The sequence below is a fragment of the Bombus huntii genome, chromosome 7 (assembly GCF_024542735.1).
Source record: "Bombus huntii isolate Logan2020A chromosome 7, iyBomHunt1.1, whole genome shotgun sequence".
Classification (NCBI taxonomy): domain Eukaryota; kingdom Metazoa; phylum Arthropoda; class Insecta; order Hymenoptera; family Apidae; genus Bombus; species Bombus huntii.
The window spans coordinates 6,564,064-6,585,455 of NC_066244.1; the positions used below are offsets into that span (position 1 = coordinate 6,564,064).

General features: G+C 35.4%; 1 protein-coding gene across 1 annotated transcript in view; it reads right to left on the reverse strand.

Moving 5' to 3' along the window:
* The window catches only part of LOC126867641 (uncharacterized), a 94,569-nt gene that overhangs the window by 19,927 nt on the left and 53,250 nt on the right, over positions 1 to 21,392 (reverse strand). The window contains exon 2 of the mRNA XM_050622350.1: positions 2,836 to 2,938. Within this exon, the coding sequence (XP_050478307.1) occupies positions 2,836 to 2,925 (90 nt within the window). The 5' untranslated portion in view covers positions 2,926 to 2,938. The remainder of the gene's footprint in view (positions 1 to 2,835; positions 2,939 to 21,392) is intronic.

Sequence of the window (21,392 nt, forward strand, 5' to 3'; positions counted from 1 at the left end):
ATATCGTATTTTTGTAAGTGACGAATACCGATCGGTAGATTACGAATGTTCGTCCATTAGCGTTCAGAGATATATAAAATGTATACGTAATACGTGAAAATATGTAAAATAATCAAAGTAAAATATTTTGAAGGTGAAATGTAACTCTAGTCGGGTTATATTCGGACGCGCAAGAAGCTAATTATTCAACGATATTTGATGACAAAAAAACTGATCGGTCAGCTGAAACGGGAAGTCGTCGATTACTCGACGATTATATTATCGAAACGAAGTAACCGTTAACCGGTGTAAGTTAGAACAAACTAATCTAATCACTTTTGTAAGAATATAGAAAGGCTCGATCCTGATAGTATGTCTGCTACTTAAATGGAAAACTGGCGTAAAAAGTAGCGTGGATCTAATCCTTGGATCGGGATAAAGGCGAGTTAGTTGATCGTTACGTTTCATGACAGGGAATTATTAAGAAATCTCCGGAGAAAGGTAAGATTGTGGCAAAAACGAAATTACGCTGTTTCGTTCATCCGTGATCACATTACAGAGAGAAAACACGTGATAATGTCGCAAATTCTTCGCGATGATGTTCTTCGCCATCCGATAACAAAAACTTGTCTTGGAAGACAGAAAGAGAGAAAGAAAGTTAAGCTTACTTTATTATCAGAAAATGTGTATCAATATTAAATATATATAGCTTCTTTCGTAATTGAAGTTCATACGCGTTCACGGTTTATTGATCTTCTAAATGTTGGTTATTACAGAAGAATTCTCTTTAAATTTTATTGCAAACCAGCAAAGAAATATTATAGGTTGTTCAACTCGGAATGATAGATTTCTCAGTCGTGTAAAAAGGTTTGCAACATTTAGTGTTCGAATATATATCGAATAATAATAATTAGAACATGATTAGCGATTTCTTTCAATCATTTTATTGTGAATTGTACCTATGGGTATAATCGTTTCGGCATTTGTAAATTAACGTTTAGAAACTAAATTGATCGTTTCCGTTTTTTGTAGATTCGTTAATCTCAGTAATCTATGTAATTGACATTTAACTTTTTAGAGAAAAGATTGAATAATGAAACAGCGATAGAAAATTCGTTCGAAGGCAAAACTTCTGCCAAAAATTACGCAATCACGATACAGGTGAAACATTGTGAAACGATTTTTATGGTCGTTGAAGCGTGGAATGGGTAGATATAAAACGTCGACGTAAAGATTGGCAACGAGGCCGGATGAAAATCGATTGCAGGTGCTCGAAACGGCGCGAAACCAAAGAATTACGTACGATCGACCGATTCTGCGTGACCGACAGAGCTTTCCAATTTCGATCACCTTTTCGTCGATCGGCTCTATAGAAGAGAAAGGTGATGCCTTTCTAAAATGTACGATCGATCGCCTCTGATGAAAATCGATCGCAAGAAACCGGAAGTGAAAATGCATTGCCACGATACTACCACGCAAACTTTTTGCTTGGTGAACTGTGTTTTGTTACCTTTCTCCGTTAATTAGAGTGGCAGTTATGATGGAACGGAAACAACGTCGATAAATGAATAAATTGCAATTAAGATAGTAGAAGGATGTCTTCGAGAAAAATGCTAGGTAAAAGGAGAGATTATGGAAAGATAGTTAAGAAATAAAAAAGCTTATCGAATAATGTGACACGTTTATGGTGAAAGATGTGTGTCAAGGAATATTGTGACGGGAATGTATGTAGGAGGTGTAGAATAAAAGAAATTTATATCGGTTGAAGCGTAATCTCATAAAATTTTTATAGTATTTTTCTCGACTGTTCACTTTTCTCTTCTTTTTTATTTTCTTGCTTTTATTTCACTCTTATAGACGTTATCTTATTTCGACGATCAATTCTCTTCAAAAATATTCGATAAAATCCTGAGTCTATTGATAATTTTTAAAATTCGAAAAGAACTGCTTCAATTTGAAAGATCCTAAGTTGAGAAACGATTCGGGAAATGGTTAATTTATTGATCCAGATCTTTAGAAGGATCATTGGACGGAGAAAGGCGATATCGACGAGTCGATCGATCGAGGAAGAAAGAGAGTCTGTGCAACAGACTTTCTTTGGTTGCTTTGGTTTCAAGTAGCCATTTGTTTTAGTAGTATGTACTATGCTTTCTGGGTCGTGCCTCTCACTGGCCTATACTCACTCTCTTGGCAAAAGTGACTATTGAATTTGCAACCCACCACCTTGTACGGTGAATGGGCTATCGATTCCGGATCGAATTTGTTTCTGACCTCGACAAGGATACCGGAGTCGGAGCTGAGTTAGACACCTGCCTTCAAAATAATTTTATTAAGCGTTAGTTGCGAGAACCTTTACACAATTCTGTTGACGATAAAATAAGAGTTCAAATATCCAATCTACTACTTTAACATATCAGTTCATTCTCAATCTTCTTCTAATTCTGTTCCTGATGAATTTAAGTTGTTCAGATTGCGAGTACCGTTTCATAAAATTGCAGTTGCGCGCAGAAACTCGAAGAATTTGTCGAGAGAGAAACAAATTTAATTTGGTGTTGGAGTATTTTTTTTTTTAATATTTATTCAGTGTCACAGTGTACATTTACTACTTTATGTTGAAATAATATTGATTAGATTATAATATTTGCAACTGGTCATCCGCAAGGTTATATGTCGTTCGAAATTTATTATTAGACGAACCAAATATAATTTTTCTTTCCAATCTGTTTCTCTTATTTTAATTCAGGATATGAGATAGCACAACTGTAATGTATAACGTTATGACTAATGATACCGACATCGTATAATATCGTCATTGAGATCGTATTCATATAGTAGAAATATTGCAGAAGCAATTACCTCGAGCTGCACGCCGAAGAGGTCTCGCGATCGACCAGGTCTTGAGGTTTCTAACTCCTGCATTTCGGCTTCTCTCTCTGCCAGTCCCATTTCTCCAAAATATCTGAAACATAGAAATCAAGAACAATTAAATTTACTCGTAATCTCTTACTTTTCCATCATACAAAATTCTAATTTAATTCGATCTAAAGTGTTACGTATATTCGTTGGCAGAAATAAAATCGTCGCTTTGTTCTTGTTCGTGTCTATACAAAAGAATCGCGATTATTCGAACTGATAACATATGCAAAAGACTTATTTATTTTATAAATATTAATGTTAACCACACAGAAACAAAGTTTATCGAATTAAAACGTAACAGTTTCTTTTCTTACGGAGGACTATTCTTTCTAATTTTCCATTAATCGATATTCCGATAATCGATCGTCCCATTAATCAACGTTTTGCTAATCGAGGTTCTACATGCAGAAAATAAGAGGTAAATACGAAATCGTTGAAAGGTTATGATGTAAAAGGAATTGAAAGGTAACTTATTCCGATATATGTACGTGTACGTATACACGATGAAATGTATTATTCGGTGGTAACTAAAAAGATTACAAACTAGGAGCCCATACATAGATTAAATCTACGCAGTCCTCGAAAGTGTGCATAACAGAACAGTAAGTGTGTACATAGTTTGGAGATCGATAGAGATCTGTGTTGTTTCGCGAGATAGATCGAGATTCGGTTGATCTTTTGAAACTGGTGTTATATAGCAATGGAAGACAGGTTCTTCAGGTTGATTATTTGTATAGAACGTATGACTTGTATTGCAGTGAGACAGGTTGCATATTTCGTGTTATGCAACGTACATATTATCCAAATTCCTGTAATTAAACGTAACTTTTTATTGCAACGATTGAAATAAAAATTATAATAAGCTTTCTGTTATCATTGGATTGTTACAATGTGCTACATAAGCATTGAAAAAAATTAATTTACATAATGTTATAGAGTAGAGTGACTATGAGTTGTCTCAGTTTGCTCATAATTGATATGCATTCTATAAAATAACGCATGCTTTAAAATAAATTTGTAAATAAATTACCGCATCTATATCATATACGTGTACATAAAATATACGACATTTAGATACGTTGTATAATTATAACTACTGCTGTGGATTTGCAAATGGTAGAAAAGTTAAATCGTCACGAGTACGACATCGCTGTGTTTAAAGTATCCGATTATATAAAGCGTTCCAGTCTTCGATGAAATTATAGACATTTTGAGAGTTATTCGTCGGAAGAATAATAATTGCTAAGAGCCATCAATTATTGATACCCATTATTGATTCGTCGTGAACAAATATTAGAAAGGAAAAATTCACAATGAATATAAATGAGGTACTAGGAGGGAAAAAGCTGTACAAACTACAAAATATTTCGTTGAACTTTAATAAAAATGATAAAATTAAATTTCAATAGAAAAATTTCTGTGTTTTCAAGTGTTCGGACACATCAAACATACGAACGGTGTTTATATCACCGACACCAAATTCGATCGATAATAAAACTCAGAAAACAACTAGAAGGGAAGCTGCGTAACGAGGGTCCGATCAGAGAGCGAGAGATTAAGTGGTTAAGTGAAACAACGCGCGAGTTTTGTACACATTGTTCGTCGGAATGAGTGGCCATGAATCATACGAGACAACGAGAGAACAATCCCTCGATGCTTGCAGGTGCAATTAAACGTCTCTAAACGTTGCGTGCCAAGCACAGCAGCAAATCAACTTCCTTCTTCCTTCTCTTCCCTATCTCACTGTCTACCTCCGTTCGTTTCATTCGTTCCTTTTTCTTTTTTTTTTTTTTTATTTTGTTACGGGGACTGTTCTTAATGCAATTAGAAGAAGATCGGCGCGCGGCAAAACCCACGCGAAAACTCGTAACAATACAATGCGTCTCGCGGAAACAATGGATGCACTTGGAGCTTCTCGTACGCGCATCGACCTTAACGATACCGCCGACAGCGAGATTATTCGGTAATTATTCGTAATTAATTTCGCGGTGACGTTCGAACGACTGCGACTGCCCGGCATTGTCTGGTGGCTTTCACTGAATTATTTTAATTGCGTTAAAATCGATCGGATGTTCGGAGAAGGTATCGTGCAATTATGGAAATCGATGATCGGACCTACAAGTAGCATTGCGGATAAAGCTTTAACGAGGGAACGAAGATTTATCGATACGTATATACGTGTAAATATTTGCAACGTGGAAGTGATAAGTTGTTACATTAACCGTTTTGTTGGTTATTTCACTCTTTTATTGATTGTTGATTTAACAAAATAATTATTAACGGAAGTTACGTTTGATTAAATTATCCTCCGATGCGTCGTAATTCTTTAAAAATTATACGGAAAAAAGAATGTTTCAAGTAAGTAAATGTTAATAAGTTTGGTAATAATTATCTTAAATTATATAGCAATGTGATATTAAATGATTCGTTCCTGTAGTTTTTTATTGCGAAGAAGCAAGTTTTTCTAAATATCTGCAACGACAATTTATCACGTTATACGTGTATAGTTATAGATCGTTTATTTTTTTATAGTATAGGTAATAATACATTTTTTTAAATATATTATGGCCGTAATAAACATATAGATGGAAGATTAGATATGGAGTTTATTGTTTTTGTGTAATAAGAACGTATGAATATTTATTAGATACAGAGAAAGATTTCACATTTTGTTTTACGATTTGCAGCAGTACGTCAGATTGAGATATCCTAGAGTTCTGTAGCGTGTTTATAGCGTCGGCATCAAATTTTTAAAATATCGTGTCGTTTGTCATTTTCTTCGCGATATTAACTCAGAAAAGCATCGTGAATACAATGGCAGTCGATAAAGTGCATATTCAACTCTGCAATGCCCTTGCATTTTAATCTAATAGAAACTATGCTGAAGTTGTTGAAATCATTCTTTTTCCTACTCTTGACGCCAATGCAGTAATATTGTATATATATTTTATGGAAAAAATATTTTTGGTACTATTTTCCTTATAAACACTTCAGTAACTGATATTCCGATCAATTGATATATTGCGATCCCGATCTGCCATAAAAAACGAAATTATATGATATATTGTATGATAATATGTAATTAATAGGTGATTTAATAGAATTAATTTTATACATACAATTAACTACCGTAAACTTTATTATACCCACAATAATTGTGAACTATTATACGACATTTCATGTAATTATATAACAGTATATAATTTGATACAAGAAAAGATGTTCAGCAGAATAATCTTATAAATGCCTTCATAAATTCTTTCACTTCACAATGGCTTACTTCGCACCTTTTATACTTAACTTCGTCCGACGAAATCAAGGTGAATAACTCTATTCGATTTCGCAGTTTTAACGACTCTGTTTCGTGTAACCAACATGAAAATGTCAAGCTGTCGCGTTAGAAAACCTTCACCGTGGTACTGCGTCAGCGATTGCGTTACAACGGGTAGATACCGGCAATTAGATTCTTTTTGTATGAAAGTTTCGTTGGCTATTTATCATTTCGCGTTCAATCATACTTACCGCGAAATACCGTGGAATTATAAGACTAGCTTTCCGCTTAATCGCTAGAGAACCATCTACCAACATTAGCCTTGCCCCTCATCTAACGCACGATCCGCTTATTATATTGAAATGATGCGCACCGCAGCTCGGTTTTCCACCTTTCCGACCAGCTTGCGTCTGACGAAACGTTATTTTGCAACGAGAACCAGCCAAGTTTCATACGAGTCACCATCGGATATTTTATAGAATTTATTCTCTTGGACAATTCGTATGTTCGAAAGTGAATCGGCGAGGAACAATGTTGCGAAACTTTGGCGCGGAATTTCGTAAAGGAAGCAAACATCGCTTCCTGGACGCATCCTACTGTTACGAGATCGAAGAATGTTAAAGAAGTAGAACGTACGATGATTCAGATTCTGGCGTGTTTCGACTTAAACTTATCATTTTACAATCGAATATTTTATAGGGCAAATTTTCCCTTTATTATCCTTCGACGATGGAGTACGTTTACTCTACAGGTTTGGTAAAAAAGATTTGTTAACCAGTTTTATCTAAAACAAATATATTTGTACTTCATTCAATTAATAATTTGTAAAAGAACAATAACCTATTACATTTCGATGGATTGTTTAAATGCTACGAATTCGAGGATTAAGGTATTAACGAGGAACAACACCTTGATGTAATAGATTGATTTTATCGGAGCTTGGACCCGTAATCAAATTAGTTTTGGTGTCATTTCGAATTTTTATTCGCTTCTCCATCTAAAGCTTAAGAACATTTACACGGAAATTAGAAAGATTAATCAGTAGTTAGTTACGGCATTATATTCCTAAGCTTCTGAACTACTTGCGTTTGATTCGTTCGACCTTCGCTCTCTACGATTACTCATTCAAAACCTCGGAACACCTACTCGCGCATTTATCTTTATATTATCTACAAATCTACAAGTAAAATTTCTCTTAACATATTTACAATTTCATGTATTCTATAGTAATACTAATATATTATATGCCATCTTTTCGTCCAGACAAATACACCTACATAGATATTTATTTATGAACGGATCAACAAATTTGTACGATAATCTTTTTTAAGCGATCTAAATTACGATATAGCAATAACGCAACCGAGAACAAAGCAGAAAATATGTATTTCGTTGCCACATGTGAAATTTCACAAGCGCGTACAATTTTTCTGAATTAAATGAATAAACGTGAAGCGGTATTTATCGCACATCCACTTAAACGTAACATGATTCTAACATGAGTCGTATTTTGTTAATTATCGTTTCAACGGAAAATTTCATAAGCTTCAAATAGTAGCCATCAATTAGAAAAAGAAACAGTGATAAAAATGGTAAAATACCATAACATGATAAATGGTAAAACACGAAAGTACGCTTCAAAATTGCACCAGACAAAGAAATTCCAGAAATACGAAAGAAATTATCACATCACTAACCACCATATATATATATATCAATAAACCTTGATCGTAAATCAGAAAATAACGACGGCAGAATAAAATGTAAATACCAGACAGATAATTCCAGAAACACGAAAGAAATATGGTACCACATTTCCAACTTGCTTGGTTAAATCCCAAATATTAAACACGAAACAGAAAGTAACAGTGACAGAATAAAGTACGAAAATACGCTTCGAAGTGGCACCAAACGGAAAATTCCAGAAACGTAAGATGCTCTAGCTAGTGCATGGTGGAAGAAGCGTGGGTTAGAGGCGGAAGTAAAGATGGTCCGGAGGTGGCAACGCTAACGGGATCACCGATACGGATCATTAGCGTCGACCGATGTACCTGCGAGCGTTCGACCGAACGCGACCACGAAATCGCTCGGGTTGTTCGGATCGCGACCAATCTTGAAATCAAGTTGGCTGCATCACGTTGCCGGAATTTTCGCGTTTCGTTTTCCATGCCGTGAGTCACTGTAACTGCTGTTGCGAGATCCAACCACCGAGTGGTTGCGACGGAATCGCAACTGAGCGCGTTAAAACGATTTACTGAAATTACCGGAGACTTCCTCCCTATCTTCCTTCTTGTAGCTTTCTCGTCGTTTTCGTTCCCCTCGTTTCGTTTCCTATTGGTCCGTCTCATTTCGTTGCGACAATCGTTTATGCAAATGAAAATTCGCCACGTTAATCGACGTGACCGCTTTTCGTTTAGAAACCTTCTCCTTTCTTCTTGTTCGTCTAATTGCAAATTGCGACTAAAAATGAGTGTTCGTGGAAATTCGAGTGTTCGTTAGGTTATTTAATTGTAAGGTATTTGGTATCGTTTTATATATTTTGTGAAACAGATATCGTTGATGATTCCTTACCAGGTAAATTGCAGAATACGAATTCTGAAATGATATAACTAACGCCAAACTGTATCGCTGATAATTTAATCCTATTGATAGGAAAGAGGCAAAGATACTTCTCTGAGACGATACTTCTCCAGATTGAAAGGAGTATTTGTTTAGGGAACTTACAATTAGGAATTTGATTCCTCTCGTCTCTGTAAATTTATCATTGCTAACTATGGAGATTAAAGCTGTCGCAATTAAAAAGAAGTTCATTCGCAAAAGGATCTATTTCTTTATTGATAAATTTCCACTATCTCTGTTCAAACAAAACGATATACGAATCGTGTATTTTATAAAATTCGAAAAATTCTTTTCAGAACATAGATTCGATCCAATCGATTGTTTCAATGATAAAGGTTTATTTGCTGAGGGATATTTTCCCGTTATTAAATAAAGAAATATTTGCAATATTTCTGCCAAAATGGATCCAGTATTAAATTATTTTAGTTTAATAATCAATTAATAAATAAGTATTCTCTCCAATCTCTTGCCAAGAAAATACAAATGTCATATATTTTAAAGGATTCCAAAAATGCTTTATAAAATCGGATATTAATCGACGGAGTTTGAGGAAAAATCCATTGCAGGACTACATTGCAAAAGAACGTGTTCTCCAACAATGTTACAAAGATTCTCGTTTAATCCACCATACTTAACCCAAACCACTAACTATCCTCCGCATTGTTAAATAGCTTGTATTTCGAATAACCAATTTCAACCATTATTTCGCCACTTCGATATTCTTCGCACCTTTTACAAACTCGATATTCCTATTTCCAACACCCCATCAACGATACCTGAAATATTAACAAATCGACAGAAAAATCCAACGCTCTCGGAGAATCAATCCCTCCACACCATCAATCAAACTCACATCAGAATCATTCGGGGCACACCCACTCAACACGCGATTCGTCACGCGTTCGTTTCTCCGCCAGAAGTGCGCAAAAGGGGTTGAGACCGATGTTGACGCGTGAATTCAAAACACGCGTTGCCACGACGCTCCGGAAGCGAACAGGCCTCGTTATCGATTACAGGAAAAATTCTTTGTCATCAACGACCACTTGTACATATAAGGTGTCCCATGAAAATAAAAACCGAATAAATCCACCAATATGTCTGACGGAACATTGCGAATCTGAACGAAAGATCATGTGTGCCTATCGCAAATCAAACTGAGCAACTCTACATTCCGTAAGTTTGTCAATTTTCTTACCCGAAGATGTGATTAGTCTTGAACTTCTTAGGAAAACAAATTATTTATTTTCGTAAGTTTATTTCTTGGAACAAACTGACATAAGCGTGCGTGAATTTCACGGAAATTCATAAAAATGATTTAACCTTCCATACATTCTTCTTCGCTTTTCAATTTATGCGGTTGATCGATATAGCTTCCGATTCGTTCGCTTTCGAGATAATTCTTCTTTACTTTGCCCAAGCGAAGAGTCGTTTTTCTTTTTTCCTAGGACACGTTGTACATGTGTCTAATATGAGAACGTCGATGTGCGCCTTTCCTTATCAAGACCACGTGTCAAACTGTACGCGGATGGCAGTGGACAAAGTCAACGTTAGTTAGTCGAACATCGATCGTCGGAGCTGTCCTTTCTCCCAACGAAGATAATAATTAAAGTTCCAACGTCGGTGGCGTTTTGAACGGTTCCCCCTTCATCCCCGTTCCTGTCGTGTAAACAGGCCACGTACTACGCGTTTCAAGCCGCCCACGATGGATAAATAATAAGCAGCAATAACAACCTGCCAGGTAGTACGCGGCTTGCGCGTTATTACGTGCTGCTTTTATCTACCAGCGGGATCTCCAAGAGCTGTATCGCACCACCCTTCTTTCGTTTCGCTCACTTATCAACTTTTACCACGTGGAGACCCAGCCAGAACATCGCTGTTTGGTTTACGGCCGAGATTCGAGGAGACGCTTTTCGTTTTTAATCCTGCTATGATCCTTTTCATCTTTCTTCCTTTCTTTTTCGTATAATTGAGCTCGAGCTTTATTAACCCTTTGAAAGAAAGAGCAACTTCATTTATAAATGCGTTGCATTATTGGGAAGATTTTAGAAGTAGCGATTACTTCGAAGTTACCTAAGGTAGCTAAATTGTGAATAACAGTTAGGAAAAGTTAAAAATTCGAGAGTAGAAGATTTTGAGAAAAATGATACTTAAATAATAATTACAATTAATTCGAGGTATAAAATATAATTCTACATTCACGACATACACGAATAATTAACGAAATTTGCATCAGGATAAGAAATTTGTACGTTCATCGACGCTGTAAAGGTATACCGCATACAGTTGCTATAATTCAATTATATATTTAAACATAACATTAATAACACGATTAAACATTCGAAAATTGAGATAGTATATTTAATTCCAACACTCGATAAAATAGGTAGGTGCCACGGCTAAAACTCGTTAGTTGAATAATTCCAATATTACGTCAGCATCATGGTCCACTTCGATTTCCCTGTCAAGCGACAAAAATGTTTCCATTTCCGACAAACGAGCACGCGCTCGGGAAAATTCGTGAAAACTTGAAAATCTTGATTCGAATCTACTACTATCGATCGCATAATACACCGTATTTACAAGTGGCTGCTCGGGGCCGCGTGGTCGAGCTATCGCGATCGGTTGTCAGCGCGAAATTTCAGACGAAATGTAGGAAGGTTAGTAGTAACAGCAAGGAATATTTATTCCAAGAATTACGGGAGCTGTATTAGCGTGCACTCGTCCAGACAGGTTCCACGAAGGTGCATAGGCGGCTCTTATGCACGCGATGCAGTTCGTTACGTTAAAGCGGAGCATGTAAATGAGTCTACACGAGCTCTCCTCTTCTTTTTTCTTTTTTTTTTTTTTTTTTTTCGCGAACAGGTAGCCTACGAAGGGAAAAAGCAATCGGAATGCGCGTATATTTTTTTGTCTAATTAACTTTATACGATGCTACCGGTGTTGTACCTCGAAATTAATCTCGAGAGAGAAAAATAACGAGGCTTTCAGAAAGGATCACCGTTTCCAGTAAATTATTTGAATGTTTAGGCTGTATTTGTCAAGAGTTTCATTAACGGAGAGAGTAACGAGGAATTCTTATTATGACACTGGTCTTCCTGGAAGTAATTTTTGGGATCGAGAAAAAAAAGGAAGAGAAGGAAAGTAAAATTCATAGAAATTTCTGTTTCAATAAAATTTGGTATCTGCTCTATTTTATAGAATGAAATTTGGTATTAATAGCTGCTAGCTAAATTAATCAGTTATTTCCGTATGGAATACGATCAGAAGATACGTATAGCGTTCAAAGATACAAAATATCGAAATTAAAATACCTGTTATAATATTCGATAGGTGAAGAAAATTTTCCATTTAGGTTCCATTCGTTTAGTTATGTTTATAAAAATATGAAATTACGTAAATATATGTAATTTAATCACCATATAAGGGAAAGGCTTTATAAGGCTTTTAAATTAGATAATCGAAATACACATAGCTGATAAAACTTTTGTATTTAATAAAAATGTAAGTTTACAGTCTTCTTGCGATCGTTGACTAACTTTCTACTTATCTTCGCTGTTTTCTTTTTTAGTTAGCGATTGGTAAACGTGAACACGTTTTCACTATTGTCCTTCTGCACGTCAACGTGTCTCACAATTCTTACGTTTAAAGATATACAAGAAATCATAGTATTGCAACACGTTTCTGTTCGTCGGGTTTCCTCCGCTTTTATTGCTGAAGCTAGTTAAACAAATCGAGATACATAACAATTTCAGTATACACCTGCAATTTCTTTTCATTTCTTTTAATCGAACTTACTGTTTGATCACTATTAAAGAACAAAGAGTATAATTGTAGGAAATTGTAAAATCTTCACCTATACTTCTTATTCGCAAATTCCCAAATCGCACTTGTACGACTTCTACTAATTAATCCAACGAATTATCAGTGACCGACAAGAGATTCGATCGATCGGTGCTCCTCGAAGGACTCGACGCTACTCAGCAATGCTCGAGGATGACTCATCCGCTTGAACTCACACGAAATGACTTCCTCTCGTATATACCTGGCGGCGTTCCGTTTCGACGCGGAGGATCACTGAATCGCGCCGCGGAATCGCGATTCGCTCGCGTGGCGAAACACGTCCCGACTGTTTCCAATCGACTGGACTGCCGAGTGGAAATTAACACGAAATTCGATTTGTTACGGGCTTGGTAATCCGGCGCGGTTTCTGCTCACCGGAAATCGTGCGCGGCTTATCGAGCTCTGATGGACAGATCACCTCGAAGGCAAGTAATTAGAAGATTATTACGCGTTATTAAGCGTAATTCTTATGAGATGAAGACGCGCAAGGAAGTTGAAAAAGCGATGTTGCGAGAGTGCCGGAGAAATCGAGAAACACGAGAACACGTTTTGCTTTTTCTTGCCTGAAGTTTTAGAAGCTTTTCAGCATTCGGTAGTTTGATATCGATCATTGATAAGTGGCAACCGTTGGTAATTTTTAATTTTTAATTTTCGTCCATTTCTCATTTCCCTAATTTACCGTTGTCCTTGATGTCGGACCGATATAACGGTAAAGAATCAATATAATCAGGAGATAAATAATTGAACTGCAAATTTTTTTATTAGGAATAAATAACAGATGGAATATATATTTTTGTGTATTTAGGTATAAGATTCTTTGAAAATGTTTGGTATGTTGAATGGCAGCATTGGAATTTTGATAGAAATCAGATGATTTCTTTTTCCAGTTTTAGATTGGAATAATTCATTTACAGATACATTAAATCATATGTATACAAACGTGTTAATGTTAATGCGTTAACTTTAAGCGAGAGATTGAGCTATAGTTATTTGTCTTTCATTTATGTAAGTTTATACTGAATGAATTTAAAAAAATACGATCATTGAAATTCCTGTTCCAATTTGATAAGGATCGGTTAAAATTATTAGCAATAGAATACAGGAAAAATATATAAAGAGCGTGAAAAATAGCGCAGATATCTTTATCGTAACGTCGTTAGATCGTACATATGATAACTCATAAAAGAAATCTGTTTTATATCAACTTTTAACAACAATATTAATGTAAACTCGATACAGTGGTTGAATAATATCGAGTTTATGTTCATAATTGAATAGTCAAATTTTGATACCTTGATTTTTATGATATTCGTTGTCGTTATATCCACTGAGAATTTTTATTCATTTATGAGAGATTTAGAAATGGTGAAAATTTAACTCAATTTTTACATATGGCAATTTTCATGATCTCTATTGGCATTATAACCGGACAAATTTGCATGCATTTATACAAAATAACCGTACATGCGTAAAAGTTCATAAAATATATTCTCATTTAAACTATAGCGAGTTCTGCCGATTATTGCAAAGACAAAAAGGATCGAATCGTACAACGACACAACTGTAAAAAATAAATTTTTAATGTAACATTAAAAGGACCATAAATTATAGATGGTACCAAATAAGAAATTAGAAAACCATCGATTTAATCAACCCTGACATACATTTGAAGGAATGCGTTTCCCTACTAGTGAAAACGAAAGACCGTTCCGCTTGAAGATGACGGTCAACGAACGAACGATGCACGCTGAGTGCAAAATAAGAGGGAAACGACAGAATTGTCCGACTTCTCCGAACGAGTCGAGTCCATTTGTGTGTCGTCAGGCTCGATTCCACTGCGCCAGATACCTAATCCTCTCACCTCGTTGCCTTTGGTTCACGGATCAGATTCCATCGAACAGCATTTGCATGTTTCCTAGTTCCGTGTTCGACACAGTGTATCGTTTGCATGCTCGTTTCATTTTCTTTTCGAACGCAATCAGGTTCTCACAGTGAAATTTATAAAAATCAAATAGTGGTTGATCTTTGTTTTACAAAAAAGTGAAATAATATCAAAGTAGTTTAATTCAAGATATGTATTACCTATCGGAGTCATTAGGTGCTTCGTAGAAATCATTTTTAGTGTTCTTAAATTATAGCAGGTTTCGGTATGAGCTAAAAAAGCTAATATCTAAGTCCCCTGAAATATTTATATAAATGTATATTTCGCTAATTATACGATTAGCGTTTCTACGTTGTCATTACATTAACTTTCTAAACACATTACGGTATTGGAAATCGACACGAAGAGTTATAAATATAAAAGCTTGATAAATATCCTAGAATTTTTGTGGGTCTTTTAAATTCCCAGAAGAAGGAGAATTAAGCTTGAACATACATAATCACCTTGTCTATTAAGGATTAATCTATCTAATTGATCTGCTAGATCTGGTATATGATACTTTAATCGCCAACGTGTTAGTTCTAATTTGAAACAACTAATCTCAAAATAGCGATATAAAAGCACGCATTAATCTAAAATAAAAATATAATCGTCCTATTAAACGAACAGAGTCACCTCCTAAAGACATACATGACACATACCAATAATCTTCTTTTTTCTTCGCTCGGTGTTATCATAAAAATATTGAAAACGTGCGACAAATTAGAAACGATAAAAGCGATTCGACTATTACACGCGTTCGCATCCGGAAAGGAGACTCAAATCCCACTCCGGACCCGCGATACTCCGCGAGAACACTGTGCAAACATTTTTCACCGTGAAACGACTTCCGGCGTGCTGGTTCGCCGAACGGAACGAGCTATTATGGCGACCGATGAACTTCGAAAGTGCAACGAATGTTCGCCGTAAACTCCGTCGCCTTTATCACAGTCTGCGTATCGTAGCGCTCTGTGTCTAACACTGTTGCTTTTGTTCGTAATTAAGAGTAATTAGACGTGCCACCGATGTAACTTGCTAAGTGCGAGCGTATAATTACTTGTAAAAAGGCGGATGAAATGGCCGCAGCTTAATAAAGCATGTCATTATCTTTGTCTTTCTCCTTTTCTCTATCTTGCCCCGTCTTTTGACCGTTCTCTCGACACTTTTTCTCGCATATGCGCTCTTTTATTTCCGGCAGAGATGTGAGACGAGCGTGCAGAATCGAGGCGCCTTTACGGCCCTACCCCCTTTGAACGATTCTTTTTGCCATTTTTTTTTTTTTTTCGTCTTTTAACCTTTCCCGCTATTTTTTCCATCCGTTTCTCTTTTAGAGTTTTGATGGGGCGATTGTTTGATCTAATTCGATCATTAGCGTATTTGTTATTGAACATTTTAGAAGAAACTGCACGTTAGAAAAGTGTAAGCTTCTGCATAAGCATAAGAATTTGCGGTGTTTGTCTTGAAACTTACTCCGTCTTACTGCGTGACAGTGATGAAAAATACTCTTTTTGATATAAGATGTTTTACAATAAAAGGAACAATCGGGAATATGAAATTAAATTATGCGTGTAAGATGTTTTAAAGATGTTAAATAAAATAAGGAGGATTGTACAAAGTACCGGGTAATTAATCTGTATGCGAATATTTTATCGTAAATGTTCATTAATTCGCATTCGTAATATCTTCGCATGCTCTTCTGTTCCTCTTCTCCTTCTTCTTCTCTTTCTACAATTAGCAACTTTACTTGTTAGCTGCTTCCTTTGTTTTTTTCTGAACTCAATCACCAGTGTGAAGAAAAAATGCAAGGCCATTAATAATATCGCGATACGACCTCAAGATTACACTAAAATTAGTTGTAGAAAGGAAACACGATATCAAAAGTGAAAATTTATAAATATTAAATATTTCGTTATGTTACCTTAAAGTCAAATTTATTACCACAAGAACGATGAATTAAGAAATTTCGTCTTGGAATTAAAAGCTCGATACGTTACATGGTAAAATTACAGAAAAAGGGAAATTAATTTTAACGACGCTTGATTTATACCTTGCTTTTCTATCTATGAAAACTTTGCACATAAATTAATTCACCAGAAGCTTTTGATTTTAAAGTGACACACGATGCTCATAACTCATCCTTCATAAAGATTCAGATATCCTGGCCACTATAAATCTTTATCATTTCTGCTTGAATACTAAATTATTTCTCTGGTATGACAGAACAAAGCACAGACTGCTTCCGCGATAAATCTTTTTCTCTGAAAATATATGACCAAAAATTCTATTTAAATCTAATGGTAATCCTTTTATTTACATGGAACAGTTTATCGTAAATATATGCTGAGTGACCCATAAAAATAAAAGTTCGGTTCTATGTATTTTTAACTACATACTATTTAACACGTTCTGTATTTCCATATTCAAATGCAATAATAGAACTATTATACATGCATATATGGAACAACGATCTTTCTCACCATAGTGTCCGAGTATTGATAAGCATCGCAATAAATTTGCATAAAAATCCGTAGTTTAATAACAGCCAATTATTAACACCAAATCTACCTATGCTTCCTTTAAATTTCTTTCAACTACAGTGAACAGCCAATTCCGAGAATTCGGCCGCTTATTCCGACAAATTTTTGTGAAAGCACTTAAGCTACCGAATTACAGCGTGCGAACGATGCCGAGTGCATGAACCCTTGTTGTCAACGAGCCGTACGAGACCAGCTTCTGGCTGAGCAAACAAAAACTGCATAACTGTGCAGCGCACGTGCCGGTTGAGAAGTGCGATTAACATGACCGGTAACGGCAAGTGGGTCACGACTACGCTTGGATAAAGTCGACCGATCAAGAACACTGGCCGATCCGTGACCTAGACGCCTCGACATTAACCCGCCACGGTCTATTCTTTTCCAATGTGATCCTTTCGTGATCGCCGCGCGATTGATGCACGATTATGGACATCGAAAGTCCTACGATGATGACATCGTTGAAAATGATAGTAATTACAGATGCACAGAAATGGATCGATCTTGGAGAAAATCGTTTCTATTGGTTTCGGTATATGGTATGGAACGAGTGGACATAGAAGATGCAACGACGTAGAATCGTTTTACGTCGAATTTATTTTGATGTAACTTTCCGATTTATCCTTTTGTATGATTTGACTGAGATTAACTTGTCATTGTATACTTTGTATATCTTACAGGTGGAGCCTGTATGTTAATAATCGCTTGAAATGTTAGGTGTCTGAAAAAATGTTTGAGTCTTTACGTAGCTTATGCAATGAATTTATTAAATCATTGAGTTTAAGAGTATGAAGTCTCTGAAGAAGGATGATGTTGCTCGGGTTATTCGTAAATTATTTCAGCTCAATAGAATCAATAAATCAATTAGAATGCATCAAATAATGTGCACAGCCGTATTAGAGAAACAGTAAGAACATGCTGAAATATTTACAAATAATTTCAACATAAAACGACGCGTTTCGACAAAATTCCTTCTCAAAATTATTAAAAATTGGATTTAACTTTTTGTAACGCGAACAGTCACGGACATTGAAACGTTTTATCTATCAGATTATGGAAAAAGATCTCTACCAGATAACATCGTAATCCTCGCACAGAGGAAATGCAACGTAACATTCGTAATGCTTGCATAATCCAAGTGCACGCGATCGTCCATAAATCGCTCAATCTTTCTGTTCGAGATATTATTTATGGCCAGAGTTGTATTTTCACCGCTTACACCCACGGAGGTTTAGCTGTCAATCCTTTACGTGAGATTACGACGAGCTGTCGCGACGATACATCGCACAGTAGTTCAAAATAAAAGAAAGTATCTCTTTGATTATTAAGTAAACATATATTTTTCATTATAATTCCATCGTTACGTCGTACAATGGACCAGAAGGAAAAAGTTATTTTTGGACGTTAAGTAGACAGAGTTTTTTTTATTATAATTCTATTGTCGAGCCACAGAATGACTGAGTATAGAAAAGAATGATTCTGTTTAGCGTTGAGTAAAAATTGTCATAGCAATTCTATTATTACATCGCACAGTATTTCGGAAAGTTGCTTTCTTTTTTCTTAACCTTAAGCAAATAGATGTTTTTCTAAATTTGCCTAAATTATGTATGAAGTTGTTCGATTTATTGTTTAATATTTTATTATTATATATTGATAAAAAATAATTATCTCCGTACTAAGTAATAAAATCTGAATCACTATGCGTCGGTAAATCGGGGAAAAATTAAAGGAGTGGTTAAATCGGAACGATCTATGGTCGATCATGACGAAACGATTTTATTTCGCACTATATATTATTTGCTGTTTAGTAGATACAATGAAAAGTTCAGTCGTAAATTCGAATTGTAGAAGGAGCATGGAATTGATAGGTTAGTGGGAAATTGTAGAGTAATTTATGGTGTGAAGCATAAAACGTAACAGGTGTTCTCTATGAAATAACCCGTTTGCGTGGTAGTGAAATGATTTCTGTATATTGCCGTAGGTGTTGCGGAGGCTTTGGTTGAAATGATTGCTAGATGCTTTTTCGCAAAGGTGTATACCTATAAACACAGTAAATTAAAAAATCATGTGAGAAACAGAGGTATGCACTGGAAGGTTTTGTAAGCGAAGAATTTTGGTCTTTAATAAAATTACGTTTTTCGTATGTGAGCTATACAGAATCCTAATTGATTTCGTTAAAATTTGTTGATTCTGATTCTCTAACACTTTTTTGTGATTAGCGTCGTTAAAATTGATAATTCGGTTTGTCAATTCATACAGCGTTTGAAAACTTTCAAAAATAATCATTGAACTATCGTAGACACTGGTCTAAAATAATACCAAACTATCAATATCAATATTCGAGAACGAAAGAATACGTTGATCTTATAATTAATCTACGTATGCGAATTTTTGCATGTTATGCGCATTCTGTAAATCTTCGCACCTGTTAATTCCCCATAGACGCGTAAACGTGCACAAGTCCACTACTAACAAATTCGTTTGGGCAAGGAGTTCTTCTAGAATCCGAATTAATCGTACAAAGAAATACTTTGACTTATAGAAAGACCTAACCAGTAATCTTTTTAAGACTTGGATATAAATACTATGGCAAGTTGTAATTAAAAGTGCATTAAAACTTCCTCGACGCGTTCACATTTCTCAGAACTTGTTATATTAAGAATAAAAAGGAACTTTAATTCAGAAAGCAATAAAACTGAACACGGAAGGGTAAATAAATGTCATTAGGAAGAACTAACTAGGAAATGAGGTAATGCAGGGGCAGTGACGGTGAAAGGGAAGAAAATGAAGATTAAAAGTCACGTCATATCGCTGGTTGTCCATAATGGCGGTTATACAGTGAGCAACCTCGGTCTCTCTGCCGTCTTGTTTCGTTAGTTTGGTACGGGCCGTGGATTGGCCCGTCATTTAAATGCCAACGTACCCTCGAGACCGCCACGAACAGCTCTGAAAACAGCCCCGGTTCAGCGATAGGGGAAAGAATGGATAGAAAGGGTAGCTGCTGACAATTCGTCGAAATGCCAGTATTTCGATTCATCAACGCCCACTCTCTTATCCGACACATTTCTTCGTCAACGTTTGTAGTAGATCAAAATGCTGAAGATTCACTGTTCGATATATTTTCTAATTTGTAGAGTTAGATTTCTCTATTAACAGATATTAATTGTATTCCTTTATCAGTGCTTACTAATTTTATTAATTTATGTTTCTTTTATTAAAACTTTATTAACGGAGTACTTTTACTACGAACAATCATTTTTTTTGTTCAAAATGATCGTATCTTTTAAATTAATCAAAATACCGATAGCAAAATGTCAGGATATAATTAAAGCACTTTTGATTAATATTTCATTGTTGGCGTGGCCTGTTTCGTTATTGTAGTGTCGATAGATCTTTGTCGATAGAACATTTTATTTCTTTTTATTTCGAGCAAAGAGTAATCTTCGGCAAAAGGCAATGCTATGTAATATAAAAAATTGTTTTCTCCGTGACAGCGTAGACAGTTTTAGCAAAAAATGAAGTAGGTAGCATTTTCCGGTAAGCCATGCGGAATATAACTTGTCAAGTGAAGAGAACTCGTTGCCAATTTTTAGAGCATAAATCTTGCTGAAAGATGCCGGTAAACTTGCATGATTTTATTCCGCGGTATTGCGTCTGCTGGTTAAAAAGTATACCGCGAGTACCTGTTCGAATTTTCACTGGATGCAAGCTACATTGGCCAGGCAGCGAGCCAAACTTTTAAATCTTCAATGAATCACTTTCTGACAATAATACGAGCAGCAAGATGATAGAAAACGGACAATAAGAATTTCACAGCAGCTCAGGAAATAAGATACGTCTTCATAAGTCATCCGAGATTCATAATTCCGTCAAAGTGTCAGCAACGCGAAAAAATTCAGTATTAGTTAAATATTTTACGTCACTCTTCGTAATATATAATTTATTCCTAGTTCTTCGCAAAATATTTACAGACTATAATTTTTAAGTATAATTTAAAGATAGATATTCGTTGTTAAATAGTTATATAAGAAATTAAAAGTTCAATACCTCAGAGATTCAGAGTCTTGTTTCTTTTAAAGTTGTATCACGATACGAACGATTCTTACATATCAGAATTATACTAAATAATTCCTTTGAAAAAAGCAGTATTGATCGCTAATTATTTCCCTACTAATTTCTAAAGTTCTTCTTTGATTAGTCATTTGTAATTATTCGAACAACGCGTTTTTTCTTTCCTAAATATAATCTGTAAATACTAAACTATAATTACTACAACTTTTCATGTGAACTTACGAGTCACGTGTGGTATTAACTC